Source organism: Stegodyphus dumicola, chromosome X2 (genome assembly GCF_044657685.1).
Source record: "Stegodyphus dumicola isolate Sdum_Otavi_A_Nest chromosome X2, ASM4465768v1".
NCBI classification, from domain to species: Eukaryota; Metazoa; Arthropoda; class Arachnida; order Araneae; family Eresidae; genus Stegodyphus; species Stegodyphus dumicola.
Window position 1 is genome coordinate 184,938,365 of NC_140781.1, and position 23,217 is coordinate 184,961,581.

At 31.8% G+C, this 23,217-nt stretch overlaps 1 protein-coding gene across 1 annotated transcript in view; it reads left to right on the forward strand.

Moving 5' to 3' along the window:
* ds (dachsous cadherin-related 1) overlaps positions 1–23,217 on the forward strand; it is a 315,878-nt gene that overhangs the window by 51,543 nt on the left and 241,118 nt on the right. Inside the window, exon 2 of the mRNA XM_035375983.2 lies at positions 11,706–13,679. Coding sequence (XP_035231874.1) covers positions 11,901–13,679 — 1,779 coding nt within the window. The 5' untranslated portion in view covers positions 11,706–11,900. The remainder of the gene's footprint in view (positions 1–11,705; positions 13,680–23,217) is intronic.

Below are 23,217 nucleotides of genomic sequence, written 5' to 3' on the forward strand. Positions count from 1 at the left end.
CTGCACAGAGATATTTAACGCGTGGTTGGCTATTGGCTCTACCACCGACATAGACAAACTGACAATTAATATGTACGGCCGTAAAGCAGTAAGCTTAAATAACAGAGAAACAACGTGGCCGAAAGGCAGAATCTGCTCTGTCATCTGAAGTAATTCAGACATCAACTTAAATAGAATCTCTTTCTAACATACCTTGCATAACACACGAAACTGAAAATTCTTTCTAGCAAGAAAGCGTGGGTTGAAAGCAAGAACAATAGGAAAGGTAGCTTCAAAATAAAATTAACTGTTAAATAAATTAAATAAATCCCCACAATGTGATGAATCAACAATATGTAAATAATACAAGTGACAGTGATAACGAAAATATAAATGTAAAATTTAGCAGTTTAAAGAGTGCACTCTGATAAGTGTAGAAAATTCGTGTGTGTATAGATCATTCTTTAAAAATGTTCTTTCAGATTCTGGACTATAAATTTTGAACATATTTTGTAAAACAAAAATTTCTATGTAGTACTTTTTAACGTATAGTTATTAAAATTATTGCAATTAAACATTGGTTCAGTTATTTAGTAATTTATGTTACTGAGTAGAACGTAGTTTTTCGCAATTCCAGTATTACAAACTTGTAAAATATATTGGCAAAATAATTTATAATTAATTATTAAACCTTTTATCGCTATGATGATTGAAAGATTGATGAAAAGTAATTCGACGACTTAAAAGTCCTTTATTTAGTGATATTCATATGATTTATGTTTATGGAAAGAAATACTACAGAATATTCACTCAGGTAGTATTAGTTATTGAAAAATAGGAATAGCGGAACAGAGTTAATGCTTTTTAGATAATCTTGTATAGAAAACTTATTTCATGTCATGCACGTAAATCTTGCGCTTTGAAGAGAAAAAGTTGCTACCTTTTGTTTCTTTCTAAACGAATTTGTAATATCAAATTTAAAATTTATGTCTTGTTTTTGTACAGTTCTTGTTGCCTAATATCCCTTTTGCTTTTACTACCTGAAAAGAGCTTTTGATGCTATTTGTGAATAATAATTATGTGCAGTGTTTAGATCATTTAGATTACATTATATAACTGAAATAGCTTAATTGAAATTATCACACAAAATAATAGATGAGCGTGAACATTTCACAGTTATTACCCGAATCTACTGGATTTATAACTACATAATATAATACAGGACTGTGTAAAGAACTGAGTCCAGTTTGTATAAAAGTATAAAATTGTAATACTGTGAAATATTTGTTTATAAAGCCTAGTTCTCTTTCTGTTAGTACTTCATGAAACGGTTTCACGAAATCAGCGAAGACATATATATATATACTACTTTAACCATTATTTGTTCTGAACATAGCAGAAGCTTTATATAGTAATTAGCAAATAGAAAAATGTATATTTATGGTACAAAGTCGACAGCTTTACGTATGATATATTTAGGTATATGTCTGGAACTAATAGAATCAAATAACGTTTTTCTTTGTTCGCAGTAGGCTTCTTATCTGTTGACGCATAGTTTTATAAGTGCAACCCATACGATATTTCATATCTATGGGCGCTTTCCGAAATTTGTCAAATTTTTTGATAAGGTTGACTATTATTCAAAACAAAAATTTCATAATGAATCGTGACTTAATGCTGCATGTCAACGTTTATCTTAATTTAATCGTGCTGTCGCAAAAACATTAAATGTTTTAGTTGCTTTTTTTATCTGCAAGGAATGTTCCACTAAAGGCATGGAACGTCTTCATTAATGCTTTTTTTCTTTTAATGGAAGAAAGGTGATAAGAGCTATTTAGACAAATGTTTAAGATTTTGAGCGTTTGTACAATGATGCACATGCGTATAGAAAGATTTCTTCCTTTATCATTTGCTTTTAGTTTCTACACTCATGTATATGATTATTTTCAAGTAGCATTGCTTTGGAAAGACATTTTTTGTGATATTACTATCTGTCCACAGCGATGACTACAGCTTTAACTGCCACTGACGTGCAAAAAAGCAAACAACAGTGTCACGCAATTTTAAAAACGATGATAAAAGTACCCCCTCCTGTTTTGTTATTGTTCAGCACATTTGGTATTTTTTTTAATAAATGTTAAATTTTGAAGTGATAATTTTCTTAAAAGAATAAACATTTCTTAGAAAATAATCATAACGTACAAAAATGCTAAAGAGATGTATGTGCTATTATTATGGAATAAAAATCTTCTGCACTACTGTTAAAGAAATAATTAATAATCGTGCGTCTTCCTGTAGTATTATTAAATAGTAAAAATAAAAAAAAAAAATTCGGGCTAACTATTGGGTTAGTTTTACATCTGATCAAATATTTCACTTAAAAACCGTGTGATGTTCATATGCTTCTCTAAATAATCAGCTGTACAAATATAATTTTATAGCATGTTTATCTAATCAAAGTCTCTCAAGAAACTTCGGGATTATTATTAATTTTATTAAACGCATGCATGCTAAGACGTTTTCGCTCAATTTTATTTAATGTGACCGCTGTGACCTACTAGTGGCCGAGCGGTAAAGTCGCTGCACACTAGTAGTTCGGTCCGAGGTTCGAATCCTGCGAACGGGCTGGCTGCATGGGCGTTTTCGTGGTTTTTCCCTTGCGTAAACATATATACGAGCCAGTTTTCCTTAAAAAGTCTTCCACGAAGGCATCCTTTCCCTTAGGAAGATAGCCCTCGAGTGCCTTACTATAATCGAATATGCCACACTAAACCAACCATTTAACGACACTGTATGAAACATCAAGCTCCTTGTAGCACAATCCGCATTTAATTTTGTTATTGAGCTAGGAAATGATAAAAATCAATTTGAAACGAGATATGAAAAAAGTGCACTTGGTTATTTTACGGCATAGTTATTTTACGGCAAGTACTTTTTGAAACACACTCCTATAATTAGGAAGTAATTCTTTGGTTAGAAAATAATATTAAATTTCAGCGAATTCACTATGGATTTATAATTTGTCAATAAAATTTTTAAGTAATTATCAATAAAAGTTCAGATTTTGGAATGAAGAAAAAGTCTGTTTTTCTTCTTCGTCTTTTCTTAGGACGAACGTATTTTTCAAAAAATTAATAATAATGGTAAGACCCTTGCTACTGTAATTCCATTTTGGAGAAATTCATCGACTTGAATTTACTGAATTAAATTTTGACCTGCAAGTAACCCATAAAGTTATTAAATTTTGCATTATATTGCAATAAAAATTCATCGACTTGAATTTACTGAATTAAATTTTGACCTGCAAGTAACCCATAAAGTTATTAAATTTTGCATTATATTACACTAAAAACTTATTTAGAAATTTGTGGCAAATATTTTAGAAATTTTACTTCTTTCTCTAAGTTTTAGCTCACCTTTTAATCAATAAAAATTAATTAAGATTTTTCGAAACTCCAGTAGAAAACGAAAACTAATTAATATATTAAAAATAAAACAACATTAGCATTTATTTTATCTTTTCTTTAAACCGATTAAGTAGTTTATTTAGTGTAGGCTAACTCGGGTACTTTATTAACTTGTTATAAGAATTAATGTAGTGCAGATATAATTTGTTACTAGCATTCTAAAATTACAGTTTAATGAAATAAACCGTTATTATAGTGTTTTTCTGTGCTGTGTAGTCTTAGTAACATAACGCCTGTTTCAAAGACGAATGTGATGTAAGGAATGTAAGGATTCTCTACATCTGTGAAAGAAGTGAAATACTTTTTAACCATGGTTTTGCTGTAAAACTTCAGAATTCTTCTGAACTTCTTCCAGTGTAAAGAAACTATACTTAAAGTTACGATTCCATGCATTTTTTTTTTTTTTTTTTTACCTTTTAAGTTCTTGTTCTGCGCCTTAGGCTTGTAATTGTCATTATCAACTTTTTTATTTATGAAAAATAGAGAACTGTGCAGGACACGAATAAAATAATAACTAAATAGATGGACAGTTTACTACGACAAAATTGTGTGTTAAGCTTAGACGGAACGTCTTCGTGGAAAACTTTTTTGGGGATAAGGGCTCGATTTACGTTGCTTTTGAAGAAAACTACAGAAATACTTTTGATTGGATAACTAGATAGGAAAATCTCGTCTGCTTTGCCATAATCAGTTAAATAAATCTGGGCAAAACTAACTTTTTTTTTCAGTTATCTTATTTACTTAAGCAGTGTTGGACCAGGAGCTTAATCAAATGTTACAGAATAAGACATAATAAGAGAGGAAACTGAGCTATAAACCATCCATAAGCAAGAAGAAATTACCGAAATACACTGCACTACATGGTTTTTATTATGTGAAATTCATATTTAATTAAAATGTCGTAGCTGACCTTTGAATTACGTAAAATACTGAGTATAATTTGAATTCCAAATCGGTATGTTCATCAGTAACTTATTTATGAATATCCTGCTATTCTGTATTCGTATAACATAGGAGGCTAAGTTTTTATTTACAGAAGGTTTGAGCAGTGATACGGAAGGCATTGCTGTATGGTAACAAAATAAAGATTGAGACTATTCTTTGTGGGTAGTCTAGCCTGTGTGCTAATGAATTATAGCAATCGTCGTAAAGCTTTTATGGGATATAGTTTATGCTTTCATATTCATAAGAAATATCTAGAAACACTGCGCCATTAAACATTTTGTAGTTATCAAGCAACTTCCCTTCTTCAGCTACTTAGAAACAATTGTAGCATTTACAGAGGCATTTTGTAAAAAATTTCCTTTACTATTAAAGGAGTATACATTCACAGTATTACAATTTTATATGAGTGATATTAAGTAAGGTGACCAGATTTTAAACATTGGTATAGCGGGACACCATTGACCAGGGGGTGGGGATATTGGGTGTTTAAACATTTGGTCAATGCAAGAGGAACACAAATTTTCATAGAACGAAAAGTACTATTGTTATATATTTTCCAAATTTCAACACAAGTACAATTTACAAATACATTAAAAGAAATTATGTATAGTATTATTTTATTCTTTGGCATATTTCTCGTTTGAGTGAATTTTATTTAGAAGATTGCTGTCGCTGTTTGAAAGGTCATAAAATTTTCACAAGAATTTGTTAAATTATATTTCACACATAAAATGGCTTTCAAAGTCTCAACACTTAATTGTGATTTTTCTGATGTCCGCACTTTATTTACCGTAGAAAAAAAGCGCTCAGTCACAGCATTAGTTCCTGGGGTATTCCACAGTTTTTAGTACATTATTGTATGGAACATGGTTTGTTTCAAAATGACGAAATATTTCTAACCATTTGTTTTCTATTGTGATTTTCGCTGATGTCCAAGATCTGACCTTTATCTTATGAATATATTTTTTAATAATGATGTCTAATTAAAAAGATCATTTTCAGAAATATTACTATATGGGAAATTTTGAGTAATATGATCGAATGCTTTTTGTACATTCCAATTAAGTTCTTGTTTTAATATATTCCTTAGCTTGTCGTGCATTCTTCCTAAAAATCGGGACCTTTTTTAAAAAGCCGCGGGACAAACTGTTAAAAATCGGGACGTCTGGTCACCTTATATTAGGTAACTGATGTATAATGATGGTATTGGAAAACACGTTCTACTACAATGCCTAGTTTCTAGATCAATGAATTTTTTAAATGGAGAATACCACCAGAGTGTAATGACTTTTTAAACAATCACACGTATACAACACACACATATATAAATATGTGCAATAATTTTGTTGGTACGTCGACAGAACCTTGACACCAACCACTTTTTAGTCATGCTTAGGTGCTGCTTAACTGCTGCTTAGGTGATGAGAAATTGCGGTATAGTGGATGGAATTTTGGAAGAAACACGACAATCTTGGTAGTTAAATATAATTTATTTTTGTATGAAGAACTTTTTAGCACGTATCTTCTTAAATGGTAGAACACTAGGGGTGTTAAACGTGCCCCTCTATTTTAGATACGTAATTACATCTCTTATAACAAAGAATAGTTAGCAGAGGCTAAGCGAAAGTTCCCAGTTAAAAAATGAATTGGCGAAACAGCGAGGCGTAATAACTGCAGTAGTATTTATAAGCTCGTAAAGTTCCCTTTTTTTTTTTTCATCCGGAGCAGCGATTGGGCAAAAGATTTCGCGTTACGAATTACTGCAGGGAAAGCGTGATGTAACATGGCGCAATATGGAGCTTCGAAGAGGGGATGTATGCAGTTAAAATTAAAAATTTAAAAAGACCTTTCCGATTAAGTTTAATTTGGTAATACATTTATCTTCATATTTTGATATCTTATATGTATGTCTTACATGTATACATGTACAGCTATATTCGAGCTCGGATTGCACAATTTATGAACGGATACTGACGGCACTCAAGCTCACCCCACTGCTAACAATTTGCAGTACCTGAGAAATTACAGAGATTGTACAGCGTATACCACTTTTATTTTATGCATTTTAAATTTATCTTACTATTTGTAGGGCCGTGTGAAGTGTGCACGCTTATATTTTGGCAAAGTGTATCATTTCATAGATGATATTTGTTTATTTTACAATAGTAAATGGTAATATAGACTATTTTCTGCTACATTTTTCAAGACATGTGTTTTTAAGCTCTGCGGTTTATGCGCTGTTTTTTCAAATTTATGTGAAACATCCACGCATATTCAGTGAAAATAAGTATCTGTGTATTAGCCGTACTGCACAGGGATAAATAGAGTCCTGGTACTGCAGAGTTCCAACTCGCATACTTCGTGGGTCAACTATATAAATAAATAATTCGCAGTAATGTTCCAAAAGGAGAAAATATCGTTAATATATCATTTTGATAAATTCATTAAACCTACAGATGGGTAATTATAACAAATTTTTCATCATATCCTTTGAAAAGAATTCTTTTCATGTAAGGATAGGTGGACCACCGCTGGTTTTATGTATCGACTCAAATAAACTGCTTAAAATAGGGGAGTGTTCTATTCAAGCACCATTAGCGCATTAATGCGGTTGACCTAATGGTCCTCGGCTGTGTTTTGCGAGTTTCTACGCCAAGCATTCCATTTAACACCCCCGCATAAATACCTACTATAGTTAATTACATGCTGATGAATGCTTTGCAGAAATTAATTAAATAAAATTTTTACGCCATATATGCGGACATTTTTTAAAATTTTAATGGAAGGATAAGTGCAAGCTTCAGATTTAAAAGATGTAAAAATTAGAACTCGCTTTTAACAAAAATTAATAAATAAGTAAATAAAATAAAGTAAAATAAAAAAGTATTCTAAAATCCGAAATCTTTCAGATTTTACATTTTGCCCAAAGTGACTTTTTTTAAACGTTTTATGCGTTACCTTTATTTATTAAATATCATTTTCTTCGCACTTAAGGGATTCAATTCATAAAATTCAATTCAACAGCAATATCGCAAAATAATTTTAAAATGAGCATATCTTCAGAATTTCCGATACACAATCTCGCGCGAAAAGTTTTTTTTTCCCCGTACAATGTTGCTATCGCTTGAAATTGTTGAGTTTTTTAATCAAAAACTCATGAATGTTTTACAAAATATGAAATAGATAATAAAAACAAATTCCAAATTAGGGCTTCCAGATGCTCATATTCGGTGGAGGATTACGTTATTCGAAATTTGATGGCTCTAAGTACCGTTGTTTTATCACATGCGAGAAACATATATACATTTTATGCAAATTCTTCATTATTTAATTTCTTTAAATATAATACAGGGCTCTAATATTTGGTGGCAGCAATTTATAAAGAATCTACGCAAAATGCTTCTGCTTCTAAGTAGTTGAAAGCAGAAATACTCAGTGTTTTAACGATAATATAATAAGCGTTTCATTTTATTAAAAATCTCACGAAAGAGTGTTTGTGAAAACATAAGATGTCTGGTGAAGAAAATGTCTCTTTACTCAAACAATAGTTTAACATTTTTTCCCCAGTTATTCTTTAATTAGTGCTTGTTTTTTTTGGGGGGGGATAAAATGTTAAGCTCTTTGAACAGACTGAAATCGTTTTTTTTTCTCTTTTTCTTTTTCTTTTTTTTTTTTTTTTTTTCCCTCTGATTATCACAAGATCTAATCCATTATTCCATTATTCAACGGCATAAAAATGAAGCTGTTTTCGAAAATTACAGCTGTTTGTACTTTTTAACACAGAGGTGGGTTTAAACTTTCTAGTTAATGCTAACTGTTAAAAAAGAAATAAAATTGCTGTTGATAATTTTCTTCCCTCTAAACCTTAGTTATAATTTGGAGCAATCTTAGAGGATTTAAAAAGCAAAGTCGTTCACGGAAAAGACTTCCGTCTTTTGGTTACAAGTTTAAAATACAGGTTACGAGTACTTAATGTTGATGCTTGTTCTGTAATAGTACTACATGTAATGGTTCATTCACATTGTTGTAAATCGTAAGGAGTCAGAATAATGAATAACATTTGGAAATCTATAACATTTGGAACTAAGGCGTGAAAATTAATTCCTCGGATTGCAACTGTATCTTACGTTTCTTCTTTCTTAAAGCATCTGCCTTTAACACATAGCTTTTTTCGTAGACTGGACCAGACGGCCTCTTTTAAAGGACCGAGCTTTCAGGGGCTCAAGAGGGCAGACGTAGCCGGGTGCTGGGAGGGCAAGGTCAGCCCATTAAGGTGGCTACTAGCACGGATGGCGACCCCCCTCCCTTACACTGCGACCTCTATTAGAGATTTTTTATCTGTACTCGGCCATCACGGTTCTTCCATCAAACGAATTTATTCAGCATGGTTGCCATTTTTGGCTCTACTTCTTAATATCTTCGTTAACGAACAAAAATTAGTCTTCAAGATTTGTGTACATGGCCTTTCGTAAGATCAAAACATGCAGGTAAAATTAATGTTTTATGTATATATAATATTATCATCTCAGTTCTGGTACTTTCTTTTTTCTAAAATTTCCTGTAATAAAATATTTATAAAATAAAATGCTTTAAGCATAAGGGGGGGAAAAGTATAGATCTACGAAGTTTTGAAATTCTTTTACCCTGCCTTTCGACCTCCCCCCTCTTTTTTGTTTTGTATTAAACACCAGAAAAGAAATGAAAAGTAGAGTTTTTTAAAGCGATTGCTCCTAACACACTTTTTTTTCTTAAATTTTTATTTTATATTCATTTGTTTTGAGTTTTTATATGCTGCAAACCATTTAAACGAAATTCACGTTTAAATGGTTTGCAGCATATAAAAACTGTTTATGAAAATTTTCGGCATTAATTGAAACTATCAGAAAGGATTAAATAAAAAAAAATGGGAAAGATTTAACTTGTAGAAACATAAATTATTGCTTTGAAAGTTAGTTTATTTACTTAAGAAGTTTTGTCTAAGCTTTCGAACGGACAATTTACCTCAAGCTAATAATTAAAAGTGAAAAATATTTAAAGACATTTTTTGCATTAGGTATGGTACCTCACAAGATTTAATTGAATTATGTAAATTAAGCTCAGTTCATGCCGGATATATATTTAGTCTGTTAGATATTTTATTTGAATTAATTAAATTAAATGGTAGCAGAAGAATTTATATTCAAATATGATAAACTGAGAATCTGGGGAAGAAAACAACCATGTAGAAAAGGAATGCTTCAAGTACAGAAAGGAAGAGGAGAAGAATTTTAGTCATTTAGATGCGGAAGTGAATGAAGATATTGCTTTAAAATTCAAAATTTAATTATTATCGTCTAAAATTTCCGAAACTGTATACTTCCATCATCTATGCTTTTAGAATTGTGTTTTTGAAAACTTCGCTAATAAATGAGAGCATTTTAGCAGTTTCATAAACAGTAACACTGACTAAGAAATCTAAACGTAGATTGCCTTACAGGAAATGCAAATTGTTTAAATGTAAATTATTTCTCTTGCTAAGGATCGAGGATTTTATGGATCCTTAATCTTTGGATGCTTCTAGTAAATGATTATTACATAAATTTTTATGTTTGTGATGCATTTAGAATAGTCTCCAAGTGAAATTCAGGAATCCAGTGTAAAAATTTCATGTGGTTTGATAATGAGAATTTTTTTTTTTTTTTTTTTTGGATAATGACAGTAGTTTTGATTGGGTTTGAAACTGTCTTACAACTATTACCCCATTTTCCCAATTTAGTTTTTCACTTTTGATACGCTGTCCCAAAAAACTTTTTTAAATGCTGATTGCAAATAATAATTGATTCAAGGAACTCATAAAAAAGTTTTTTTTTAAAGATTTAATCGTAGCTGTTAGTTTTGACGTGAGGAAAAATCTTCGGAAATTAAAAAAAAAAATAAATAAATAAAAATAAAAAATAAAAATAAAAATAAAATAGAGAGAGAGAGAAAGGAAATCTTTTCTAGTTCCTAAAATTTTTTCAGATTGTAATTCAATTTCCCTGTTCCTGGAGCACGGAATTTATTTGTTTGATGAACAAAACCATTGTTGGCGAGGTTGTGCAACTCTATCTGTGTGATTGGCGGCGAATAGGATTTTAGTGTGGCAGCTCTATCTCCTCGATTTTTTAAGCCTTTCTTACAATTCAAAAATTTCTGTACGAAAAGTTTCATAGGTTTGAAGTTTTTTTTTTTTTTTTTTTTTTTTTTTTAAGAAGGAGGTAATTTTCGCGTTTTTCGTCGAAGATAGAAGCCATGGCATCGCGGGTGGGCGATTTTGACATTTTTCTATTCTTGTATTTCATTTTTTCAAAACGTGTATTCATAAAAGTTTTGATTAGCACCAACAAATTGGTTTTCTCTTCTATTATTAAATATATGTTTATATATAATATAGATTCAGTAACATGATACGCTTTTGTGCACACACAAATGTTGTGCTATTTGGTGATCATCAAGTGTTTTCCATCTGTTTTTAAAAAGTGCTTTTCAAGAATTTCACAATGGGAAAACATCTTTTTTTCTCCTCTTGATTTTTGCTAGTAGACTTTATTAACATTTTTAGCATGATGTACTGTTTTATATTCAATTTCTAAAATCGAATATTAGTTAGAATTCAGTCTATAATGAAGAGTTCAGAGCTAACTGTGACTATTTATAGTGATGATTTGCATATGTATGGAAACCTTTTATAAATGTTAATTATTAATGTAAACGTGGATTAACAGTGTAAAAATATAACTAAAATTTATAAGCTGTCTGAGAATTAATAAAGAGGCTATAAGTGCAATACGCGTGTTTTTTAACTGCTTATTTTCAGCTTCTTACGCTTTCATTATGGACTGAAAATTTTTGTATGAAATAGCTATTCCTCTGTTTTCTAGAGATATATACTAATGGTTTTCTGATCCGCATTTGTGTTCAGAAAATTATTAATAGTAGAAAATACTAAAAATATAAAAATTATGTTTGGAATAGTTTAAAAATGTCCTTTTTTAGCCAGTATCTGATTTTCTTTATATGAACAGCCTAATCTAAAAGCAAGCAGTGGAAGAACACTATGTGTGAGTTGTGCTTCTCCTCCCCCCCCAAGACATTATAAAATAAATGGTTGACAATTTATTTTATATAATAAGAGTAAAGATAAAAATATTAAGGCAAGGGCAAGTTTGAACTTTGGTATGAATCTGAGTAATTGTTGATCTATTTTGTATAATTCTATTTATTATTGCATTAATTTATATTTAATAGTATATATTTTCTTAGTCCATATTTATATATATTTCTATTTATTTTTAGGTCTCTTTTCTGAACATGGCTTGAGGTAAACCACATCCTCGACTAGTGTTAGCAACAACATGAAATCGTGCAAGCATATGTACCTCATTTGTGCGGATGAAGCCATTCTGTCTATAACTTGTGCATTTACCGTCCGCATAAAAAGATCCGATTGTTGTAAGCTAAGTTATTAGTTGTGCAAGCATTGATGAATGTATGACTATGGCCTTTACTACGAGATGTCGAATCAATTTAATTCTAAAATTAGTGTTTTCTATATTATTATCTCAATGTAAAGAAGTATTTACTGAATATCTGCAAGAGTTCGAGATATCTGAGGGTCTAGGAGTTGGAACAACAATTGGCTATATCGGTCACAGCCGGCCTGGCAATCCAAAACCGCCGCCGCCCCCTCCGCCACCATATTTAATAGTTCCAGTGCCAGGTAGTGCTGTTGATTCTGATCTTCAGATTGATCAATCAACAGGAGAAATTCGCAGTAGTATTGTGTTAGACCGAGAAGTGAGGAGTTATTATTCCTTTGTGGCTATACCACTTAGTGGAGAGAATATTCGTGTTGAGATTAAAGTTCGTGATGAAAACGACAATGCTCCGAAGTTTCCAACTCCTTTCATGACTATTGAATTTCCGGAAAACACCCCTCGTGATATGAAAAGAACCCTGAATCCTGCTAAAGATCGAGATTTAGGAATCTTTAATACACAACGCTACGAAATTGTGTCTGGCAATACCAACAACGCATTCCGGCTGTCTTCGCATCGTGAACGCGATGATGTTCTTTACTTAGATCTACAAATAAATGGTTTCCTGGACCGGGAAACAACGCCATTTTATAGTCTTCTCATCGAAGCTTACGATGGTGGAACTCCTCCACTCAAAGGTGCCATGACTGTAAATATTTCGATTCAGGATGTCAATGATAATCAACCAATTTTTAATCAGAGTCGATATTTTGCAACAATAGCTGAAAATGCTACTGTCGGTACTAGTGTTCTAAGGGTGTTTGCAACTGATACGGATACTGGTGAAAATAGTCGAATTACATATTCTATTAATCGCCGTCAAAGTGATAGAGAAAATAAGTTTTCCATCGATCCTAAAATGGGAGTCATCTCTGTGAATAAGCCTTTGGATTTTGAATCCAAAGACGTACATGAGTTGGTTGTGGTTGCTCGAGATAGCGGTGTTCAACCTTTAGAAACTACTGCTTTCGTTTCCATTCGCGTTACAGATGTGAATGACAATCAACCAACTATAAATCTGATATTTCTTAGCGAAGATGCATCACCAAAAATTTCGGAAGATGCTCGTCCTGGTGAATTTGTTGCCAGAATCAGTGTAAATGACCCTGATTCTAAAGAAGAATATGCAAATGTTAACGTTACACTTCAGGGTGGTGACGGTTACTTTGGATTAACAACACAAGACAATATAATATACTTAGTTATTGTATCTCACCCTTTGGATAGGGAAGTAAAACCTAACTACACGATGGTTGTGACGGCTACGGATCAGGGCAATCCACCTCTGAATACGTCTCGTACATTTGAGTTATGTGTAACGGATACCAACGATAACGCCCCGGAGTTTGACCATACTATGTATTATGCCAACGTACTGGAAGTTGCTGATCCAGGCACTTCAGTTTTTCAACTGTCTGCTGTGGATCGCGATGAGGGAAACAACTCCATTGTTTCCTATTCCATAAAAGATACGCCTGAAACTAATTCTCATTGGTTTCAGATTGATAGCCGTACCGGACTTATCACCACCCGAACCCACATCGATTGCGAAACAAATCCAATTCCTCAGATCACTATAGTAGCAACGGACAATGGGTTACCACCTCTTTCTTCTAGTGCTACAATTGTCGTTACAATTAGTGATGTAAACGATAACGAACCCATTTTCGATCAAAGCTTTTATAATGTAACTGTGGCAGAAAATGAAAACGTCGGAACATGCTTTTTAAAGGTAAGATTCTTAAAATATCTAAAATTTTGTATAAGATTATATTAGACATATCATATTATTCTAATTCAAAATGAAAGGAGGACATCTATCTGCAAAGAAACTGAATACAGAGAAAAGAAAAGAATTTAATTTAATTTAAAATAATTTTGGATATGATGATGTACATTCTAGTACATTTGAAAGTTTAGGTTAAAATAACATAATTATTATGCAGTACACGGATGAAAGGAGAAAATTAACAAAGTATATTTGTATAGTTAACAAAACATAAGACTTAAGTTTTTTTATTTAAAAATTAGAATATTTTTCTTCTTCAATTTTCATAGTTTTTGCCTCCAAATTTTTTTATGTTTATTGGAACGTTTTTCATAACTAATCTTCGGGGATCGATTTTGCAATTAATGGATTATCTTTTGAGGGGAAAAAAGCATATAAATTCATACACACATATATATATGTTTACACACACACACACACATATATATAATATATATATATGTTTATGTGTGTAAAACCTTTTGAAAAGGATATGATTTTCATTGGATTTTTCAGTTTCAATATTTCTCTTATCTATATATTGCAAAATGCATTCTTGGTTCTATTATGTTAATAATAATAAGTATGTTGTAAAAACAGCAAACAGTTTGGTACATATTAAGGTTTTAGGATTTTAAATATAAGTTTTACCAGAAAAATGGAAACTGAGACATTTTAAAACAGTTTAGAGACTGCAAACTCTTAAAATGTTTATAGAAATGTTTATATTATATATTTTAACTTAATTTCTGTGTATATATATCTAAAATTAAACTTGCTGCAATTCACTTCGTGAATATAAACAGAAGTTATAAGTTTTTATATAAAATTGTACCTGACCAGAAATATTGTAAGAAAAATCATTAAATATAAATGCTGTTTCCTTATCTGTTTTTATTTGGTAAAACACATTGCAATCTGTGTCAATAACGTTAGCTTGTTGTTTATTTCAACATTTTAGCGAATATGGAATCATTTTACTCAATAGTGCTCAGCAGCATAAGGGATTAATTCGATTTTTTAGCTAAAATTAATTATCTAAAATAACAGTGAACACTTTTTTGTGGCATTTCCCTGATTGATGCCTAACGCCTTTTTGTGTTTTTCTTTTATAGAACATAGTGTTTCTTTACCGAATTAACATACTGCTTCCGTTTCAGAACGTTTCATAGGTAGTTTATTCACAAATATTTCTTTCAGACATGTTTAAGTCATGCAAACTTTCATTAGCTTTTGAAGTTCCGTAACGTACACATCTTTTGAGCAGTTCATTTGAAACAAGCCTCTGATAAATGGGAAGAATTTTTGGAAAAAAGCTTTCATTTATTGATGTTCAAACTTTCAGTTTATGTTTGCTTGGCATCTCACCTTGGCTAATGTTGATTGGTAAAAGCACCAAGCACCTGTACCCGCTGAACATTTCGAGTGCTGGAGTTTGTTATCTTATAGAAATGTTGCGTTAGAAGGTAGCATATATTGCTGTTTTCATTGTGCTCACATCATCCTTATATCGTAGAATAGCTTTCGGGTAATAACAAGTAGGCTTTTTTTATTGTTGTTTCTTTCAATCTACCGATAGCTTTCCTCCCCCAAAGTAACGCCTTGAACACGCCAGCCCTTTACAACAGCTCTCAAACCTGTTCCTAACCTTTTACTAACATAGTTTATACATTCTTCTTTTTTACTTCAATGTTAGAAACGTAAAAATTTTTTCACACAATTAATTAAAAATTTGCTATCACCATAGATAGCAGAGTTGAATATCGAAATCCTAATGATAAGAATCTTTTCCAGAGAATTAATGCATTATTCTATCTCATTCCCACTGAAACAGATGATCCTGAGTGGTTTATGTCGCACACTCTTTAAGCCCAGCATACCATATTTTAAATTCAGTACTTTAATTCTTATTCCTTTTCGCTAATGAACAGTGAGGACATACTTTGCTCACTATTTCAAACTCAATCACTTAACCTGTAAGGATATCAATAACGCGTCCCACGCATGTGAGTGATTTCCATCAGAAGAAAAACCATGTCGAAAATTTCTACAGAATTCGGACAGCTGCTTTGATACACTCTTTCAGTTTCCTTATAAATGTCCGCAAGCATAATTTACGATGCAACAGAATATTCAAAATCTCTACGAAAATGGTAGAGTGTTCATGAGCATACAAACCTTTTCATTAGCTGCATATCCTTTACTTACATGTGAAAAGGATTGAGTTAAATTCGCGTCATAGCCAACATTAGCTGTCTTTCCTCAAGAGTTTACAGAAGATTTTTTACCGTCACAGGATCTGCCAGTCAGATTTAAAACATTAAAAGGAATCTTAATTTAATTCCAATTTCAAGCGTAAAATTTGTTTTTCACAGTCAAGACGCTCCACAGAACTAATTAGATTACTAATTTGTTTGAAATTCACTACAATATAATGTTCTGAATCAGATATTTCGCTCTTTTCAACAATAAATTATGTAGCCTAGTATTTGTTCCAGAATGATTTTCAGAAACGCTGCAATTAGGAATTTGATCATTGCCTTTATATAACTCTTTCTTTTCATATATATTACACGTAATTTCCGTTTCTGAGGAGGAACATCTAAATTAACTAATAATATACACAGCAAATATTTGCTGAGCTGAGCAAAAGAGGGGTAAAAAGAGACTGCCAGTTCAGAAGTGGAAAACGTAAAAAATAGTTAGTTGAAACTGCACTCAGTATTCTATCTCAGCACTCAATATCTCAAACAGACAGACAAAGTAGGCAGATGTCTTATTTTGCACCCAATTAGTTTTTCTGTCCTCAGAGCGAAAAATCGAGCTTAAGTAGGAAGGAAAAGTAAACAGAAAGAGGGCAAAGAAAAATAATTTCGTAGATAAATAATTTCGATATTAATAACGAAAAGCTCAATTTTTTAAAATTTTGTTTTGAATAATTAAAACGAAAAATAATTTTGTTTGATATGAAATTTTTTAAAGCCAGGCAAAAAAGTGGGTTAAAAAATACGTAAAGCCCATTTTATACATTTAAAAAAAAAAAAAAAAAAACCTTATGGGCTTAAGTAAGAATACAGAGGATGAAATTGCACATGTAGAGTTGGCTAAAAGTTACAGTCGCAGTTAATTGCCTTCCTCTTCTATATTTATTTTTAACAAAGAAATGAGGCAATTAATAAGTAACAAAATGTAAACATTGAGGTAAGCGGGGCATTTAAAGAGCTGTCAAAATAATTAAAAGCTTTTTTTTTGTCATTAATTATTGTCAAATCGTTTTTAAATTTCATCTCAGCGTAGCAATGATATTAAAGAAAATTTTGCAAAAAATTTTAAAAGCATTATTTTTATCGTTTTACGTTATCGATTCGAACGAGATGGCAATATTCTTAACTTGTACTCAGTTGGTTTCGTGATTCCTGTTCTGGGAAAATATTTAAAAATTTCCCAGTAAATATAATTTAAATTTTTTGAATTTTTCACATAATTTAATATTAAAAATGCTCGCAGAAAATATAAACAATTCATTTTTATGAGAAACTGTAATAGTGGTGAACAAAAGATGAAACGATATTTATTACAAAAATAATTATAACCAAGCCCTCTTGATGAAAAAAAAAAAAAAAAAAAATCTCAGTGAGATTCCCATAATGACAGTTAGAAAAAAAGATTATAATTTGGTAGGTAAACAAACGCAGTCCACAAAAAACACGAAAAAGGGAAGTCATTGCCAAGGCCTTTACTGGAGATGGTAAAGATTAGGATAATTAAATTAAGTTCTTCGGTATGCTAACTTGATTTAGTTTGGAGTATCTATGGATTGTATGTAGGTATTGTGACATATTTTTTCAGAGGCGAAAGCATATATTTCAAATTTTACAGAATTTCCTCCTAGGCCGACACGCTGAACATAGGGAATGATGAAGGGCATATTCATTTTTGTCGAGGAGGAGGGGGAATCCCCCCTCGAATACCAGAAAGCGTACCTCGAGAAACGCCCACTTTTTGCAAAAGTTTGTAATCAGTCTTCTTTTTCTTTCCATTTGTGCGTACTAGATGTCGATGAACTCATTTCTAGAGGCTGCGCGGGGTTCATGTAAGATGTACAAAATGCTGCTGAATTCTTTTCGCCCCAATTTGAAATCATAGTGACCGTCTTCGCTTTAGAAACTGTCCCAGAAAACTTACTAACATAAGTATAAATTTGTTTTCGGTTGTAAAAAGTTAAGTTATTTAAACTGTTTAAAACATACACAGATATATATATTATATATATAGTATTTGAAGTCATTAAATCTTTCATCATCCTTAGCTATCCTTTAACCGTACTTATCACTCTGAAAAAAGGATTTAGTTTATCAATTAACCGTAGAAAAGCATGTAAAGGCTGTCTGATTTAGAAAAGACTGTCTTCGCGGAGGACTTTTGAAAGCGAAACTAGCTCGTACTTTTGTTGCAAATCGGCAATAAAAACCAGGAACAAACTTCCAGTGTTCTCCGCTTTCCAGTGGCGAAATCCCGTGAAAGGAAATTTACGAATTTTTCCATTTTTTTCTATGAAAGACTTCCCTCTTTTTTATGCTTTTAATTTTAATTTTGTCTTATATTTCGCAGTTTTAACGTAGGAATTAATGCTTTTGCTGCAAGTTAAGTTTATTCCTGAATGCTTGTATAGTTCTTGTTTACATATATTAGAATGTGTAGAGTCTTAGCTTTTCTTGGAGCAGGAGACGTGAAAAATGTGCGGTGCCTTCGCCGGGGCCCGAACCCTGGACCTCTCGAATACCCGTCGATTATACTTTCAATCACACCACAAAGGCATGCTGAAAGGAGAGAGAAAATACCTTATAGATGTAGTATTTTTCATTTGTGCAGTAATTAAACGATACAAAGTTGGTCGTTTGAAATATTTTAGGACTGAAAATGCTCGGAAGATTTTTACCACTACGCTATAGAATTTTGAGTATTAAATCGCATCTGAGTGTTAATTCATTTCTCAAAACCAGATAGCCCTATTCATAACTTTTCCCTTTTCTTCCTTCATCGTGTGCAGCTAACGTAACATAATCAAAAACCTATTATTTCATTTGATTCGAAGTGTACCAAAGTCACAATAAAACTACTTTCAGTCTGGTGCATCTTCTAGTTTGACACAAGTAAATCACATTATAAAAATACATTTCAATTTTCTAAGCATAAATTTCTTTGCTCAGTTTAAAAAATTGTAGAGAACGATGTTTTTGAAAATGATTTTTAGTTTAAGGGTTCATTCCTTATATAATTATAGCTTTTCGATTTCCCCTCCCCCCCTGTTGCTTCTTTTTTAACCACTAAAAGATACTTCATCTAACCGAGCTTCTAGTCACTTCGCCACTCAGTGTTAAGTTATGTTTGATAAATAATGTTAAATTTAAAATCTGCACTAAAATGTATTTTTTCTATGATTACTCCGAAACTTCTTTTAATATTATCCACTAATATATTCTGTCAACTTCTTTAGATGTTTAAAGCAATAGTTATATGCAACTATAAGGGAAGAGTACGACCGTGTTCAGCAATGCAGTTTTCCTAGTTTGTTGACTATTACCACAAATGACTTAATTGCATCAAAATTGCAAAAAGAAAAGGAATGGTATGGCATATTTAGCTAAGGCATTTAACATTCGAGAACTTTCTCGCCTGAGGGATGCCTTCGTGGAGGACTTTCTAAGGGAAATTGGCTCGTAAACACTTTACACAGGGGGAAAGTTACGAAAACACCCACTCAGGTAGCCCGTTCGCCGGTATTCGAACCTAAACCGAAGCACCAGTCTTCAGCGACATTTTCGCTTGGCTGCTGGTCTACAGAAAAAAAGGGGGGGTCTGATATTTTTAGCAAAAACGGAGATACACTGAAATAAATATTTAGTTACCCAAAATAGAAAGTAAATATCATATTACTTTTTGACACGTTCCAAGATTTCTTTAAAGACAGCAGATTCATTTGTTAAGAAAACTCACCTACACTAATTTGGAACTTATCTGTTATACCCGCATCAATAACACGCATATATACATGACTTAAATTAGATTTCATTTAGTTCCTTTCATGCAGTTTTTACAGAGAGTTTGGTTAACATTGTAAGGGAGATTTTAGTTAAATAATTATTGAAAATAATTTTTCGGACTGTTAAAAATTACAAGTATGGCATTTTCCCCCATAATCGATTAATAAGGTGGATTATTTTGTCTTCAAATTTTCGTGTAGCGATTTAGGCATGAATTATCAAGAGATCTTTTAAAAAACTCGAATTTCTAAAAATCGCCACTGCAATGTTCTTTTCCATTGGATTTACGGGATAAATCATTATTATCATAAACTAATGTTTAAAACAAATATTTCCAGAAAAGTGTAGAAGAGTATGAGCTGTGTCACAGACAATCGTATGCTAATTTATATTTGAAATGCATTATTTAATCGTGTAATAATAATGTAATGTTAAAGAGAGTACAATATTATCCGCATAAAATCAGATCTCTTCAATTCCAACAAAGCAGTCCTGTGGCTTATATTATTAATGTCATAATCGTTCAGGATGTTCAGTGGCTCTAGTCATTAGAAGGGGAGAAAGAAGCTGTATAATTACAGCCCCCTCCCATTCTTCAGTAAAAGGAAAAAACGCAGACGCGATCATTTCTTTCTCCACTGGAATGTGAAAGGGATATCTGATAGGAGAAATTTTCCAATCTCTGAAGAGTCGTGACTGCTACTGTAGCTATCACTCCTGATCAGGAGAGCTGGCAATATCGTAGTTCTGCGCTGGTTTCGTTCTCCCCTATATGAAACTGCGCTGGAACATTCACCTTGTTCCGCGATCTTCGGTAGATCCGAATGTAGAAATCGTGCTGAACTACACTATTTGCTTACTAGCTCCTCCTTTATTGGATGCCCTCTCCTTAACCTTTCAGGTGCGCAGCTGGTTTGGAAGAGTGAACTGAAGCAACCAGAACATGGATGGCTAAATGCTCCATTTCAAAGGGAAATATGAAAAATGCATCGAAGGCCAAAGTCGTTTGGTGTTACAAATGCTTATTAGAGTTTGCATTTGACATTGACGGATCATAGTTTTATCTTACAAACAGTAGCTCAGGATTTAAAGCCAGAATTTTTACAAAATAACTTTCTCTTAAGCAGATAGCAAACGAGGACTTAAACCGATTCAGCCATGACTTAAAACTCCTTCCTTTACTTCTACAGCTTGAGATGAAAATTTTAATTTTCTTATTAACTTAAATAATACTGTACTGTTTTATTTTTACTAATGACTCTTCTATTAAAATTTGAAGCAATTAAGTTTAAATAATGTAATTAATTTTTTGATTATTTAGAACTGCTGTTAAAGGTCAAGTGTTTATGATTTAACCAATTTAAAACAAAGTGACTTCGTATCGAATGTAGAACTCATATGACAAAATTAAACCATAACTTTCAGTCGCCGAGTTTATTTTATATTTCCTCTAAAATGTCTAAAATAACACCCAATATTGAGAAATACTTATTGTCATCTTGGATTTTATTTTGTAAAATGCCCTCTTTGGGTTGTTAATTGAAACCTTATCGTAAACGTAGAATTTTCTTTATAATTTAGTATCTGTCTTTGGCCACTGGAATGAAATATTTACAAATAATGGAATTTGTATTTGAATGCGGGATAATAAAGAATACTTTAATTTGAAGAAATTTTAGCAAGGATCCAACTCAATTTACATTGAGAATGAAGAACTGTCAAAAAGTGAAGTAATGAAATTCTACAAAAATTCTAGTAAAAATGAATAACCCATTTCTTAAAGAGCAGGTGTCTTAGCGAAAAATCAGTTGCAGTAAAACAGTGGCGGATATCATATGAAATGTTGATAGAGTACAGTAATTAGTTGGATTTTAGTTAACACTCGGTTTCGAAACCGATCAGAAAAATACTTCTCTTCTTCAGGAGTAAAATACTTTTCCAAAAGTGGACCGCTCGTTTCCTCTTTGCATACCTCATTGACTGGACTAGAAATATGAATTTTGTTTCGATTACCTTTGCAAAAATTCTTTTTTCCATTTGGGGAGGAAGAAAGAAAAATGCTTGATTGGTTTTGAAACCGGTCGAGTTCTATTCAAAATCTACGTCAATTTTAGGTTGCATTTTTGCCTTATTTTAAAGTGTAACGTTGGTATCCCATGTCATCAGTTATGTTTTTCTATCTGTTATTATAATGTTCTGTTGAGATGATAAAAGATGTATTTCATTTTTGAAGAAAAAATTGTACGTTAAAGAAACTTAAAATCTTTGGCATATTCATAGTCCTTTATTTTCTTCTGAATTTCAGCAGTTATTTAGTAATACCAGCTTCGTTCTTATTTTCCAAAGGGAATCACTCAGAAAAGGTAATAAATATGTTTCAAAAGGTTACTTTCAAAACTTCTATAATCAATGCACAAAGCTTTTTAAAAAATGTTTTTTTGAAATTTAAGAAACGGGTCATGCATTAAAAAAAAAAAAAAGAAACTGTGTAAGTTGACTATAGAAGTTTTGGAAATAACCTTTCGAAATATATTTATTACCTTTTCGAAGTGATTCATTTTGGAAAATAAGAAATAAACTAGTGTCACTAAATAACTGCTGAAATTCAGAAGAAAACGAAAGAGAATGTACGGAACATTTTAAGTTGGGCTTCAGCGAAGAATTTTTCTCTCAAAAATGAAATAAATCTTTTATCATCTTAACAGAACATTTTAAAAACAGGTTGAAAAACATAATTGATTGCATGGGATATAGATGCTAAACCTTAAAAACAGGCAAAATCGCAATTCGAACCGGGAGGGGCGATGTTTCACTCGAATTTTTAGGTTTAGTAGTTTATATAAAAGTTATTATTCATGCATACTGTAGTGTATCAAGAGAACGGATTGTTTCAATTTTTTATATTTTTTATGTTCCCTTTATTTTCTTTCAAGAACATTTCCTTCGAGATCACAACACAATTAACTATATGACGCATACGGTCTAGCTTTTGGCCTGCCTCATCTTGCATCTTAAAATTAAATAAGTTTGAACATTTGATTTTAAATTAGAGACTCTTCCTGTCACTTGGTTATATAGATGCAATTATACGATAGTAGATAGCCCAGGTTTCAGTGCGATATTAATGAAAATGTGTAAAATTTTGCCATAAATGATAGTCTGTGTATTTTTGTGTTCTGTGTATGAGATGTATAGGAGTAATTTATACTATAGAAAAATTATAACTTAAAAAAAAAAGAAAGACAAATTCACCAGCTAGAGAATTCTAACAATACACAAAATTAAATAATAGTATTGAAGTTATAAATAATAAACATATTGTTAGTTCTGTCGACTTAGATTCCACTCGCTAGATCAATGGTATTCCTAGTTTAAACATGATGTATAAAAATGTTTGATGTAATGTTAGGTTTATCGAAGAAACAAAACTAGCAAATGTAATAGACATAATGGCGTCT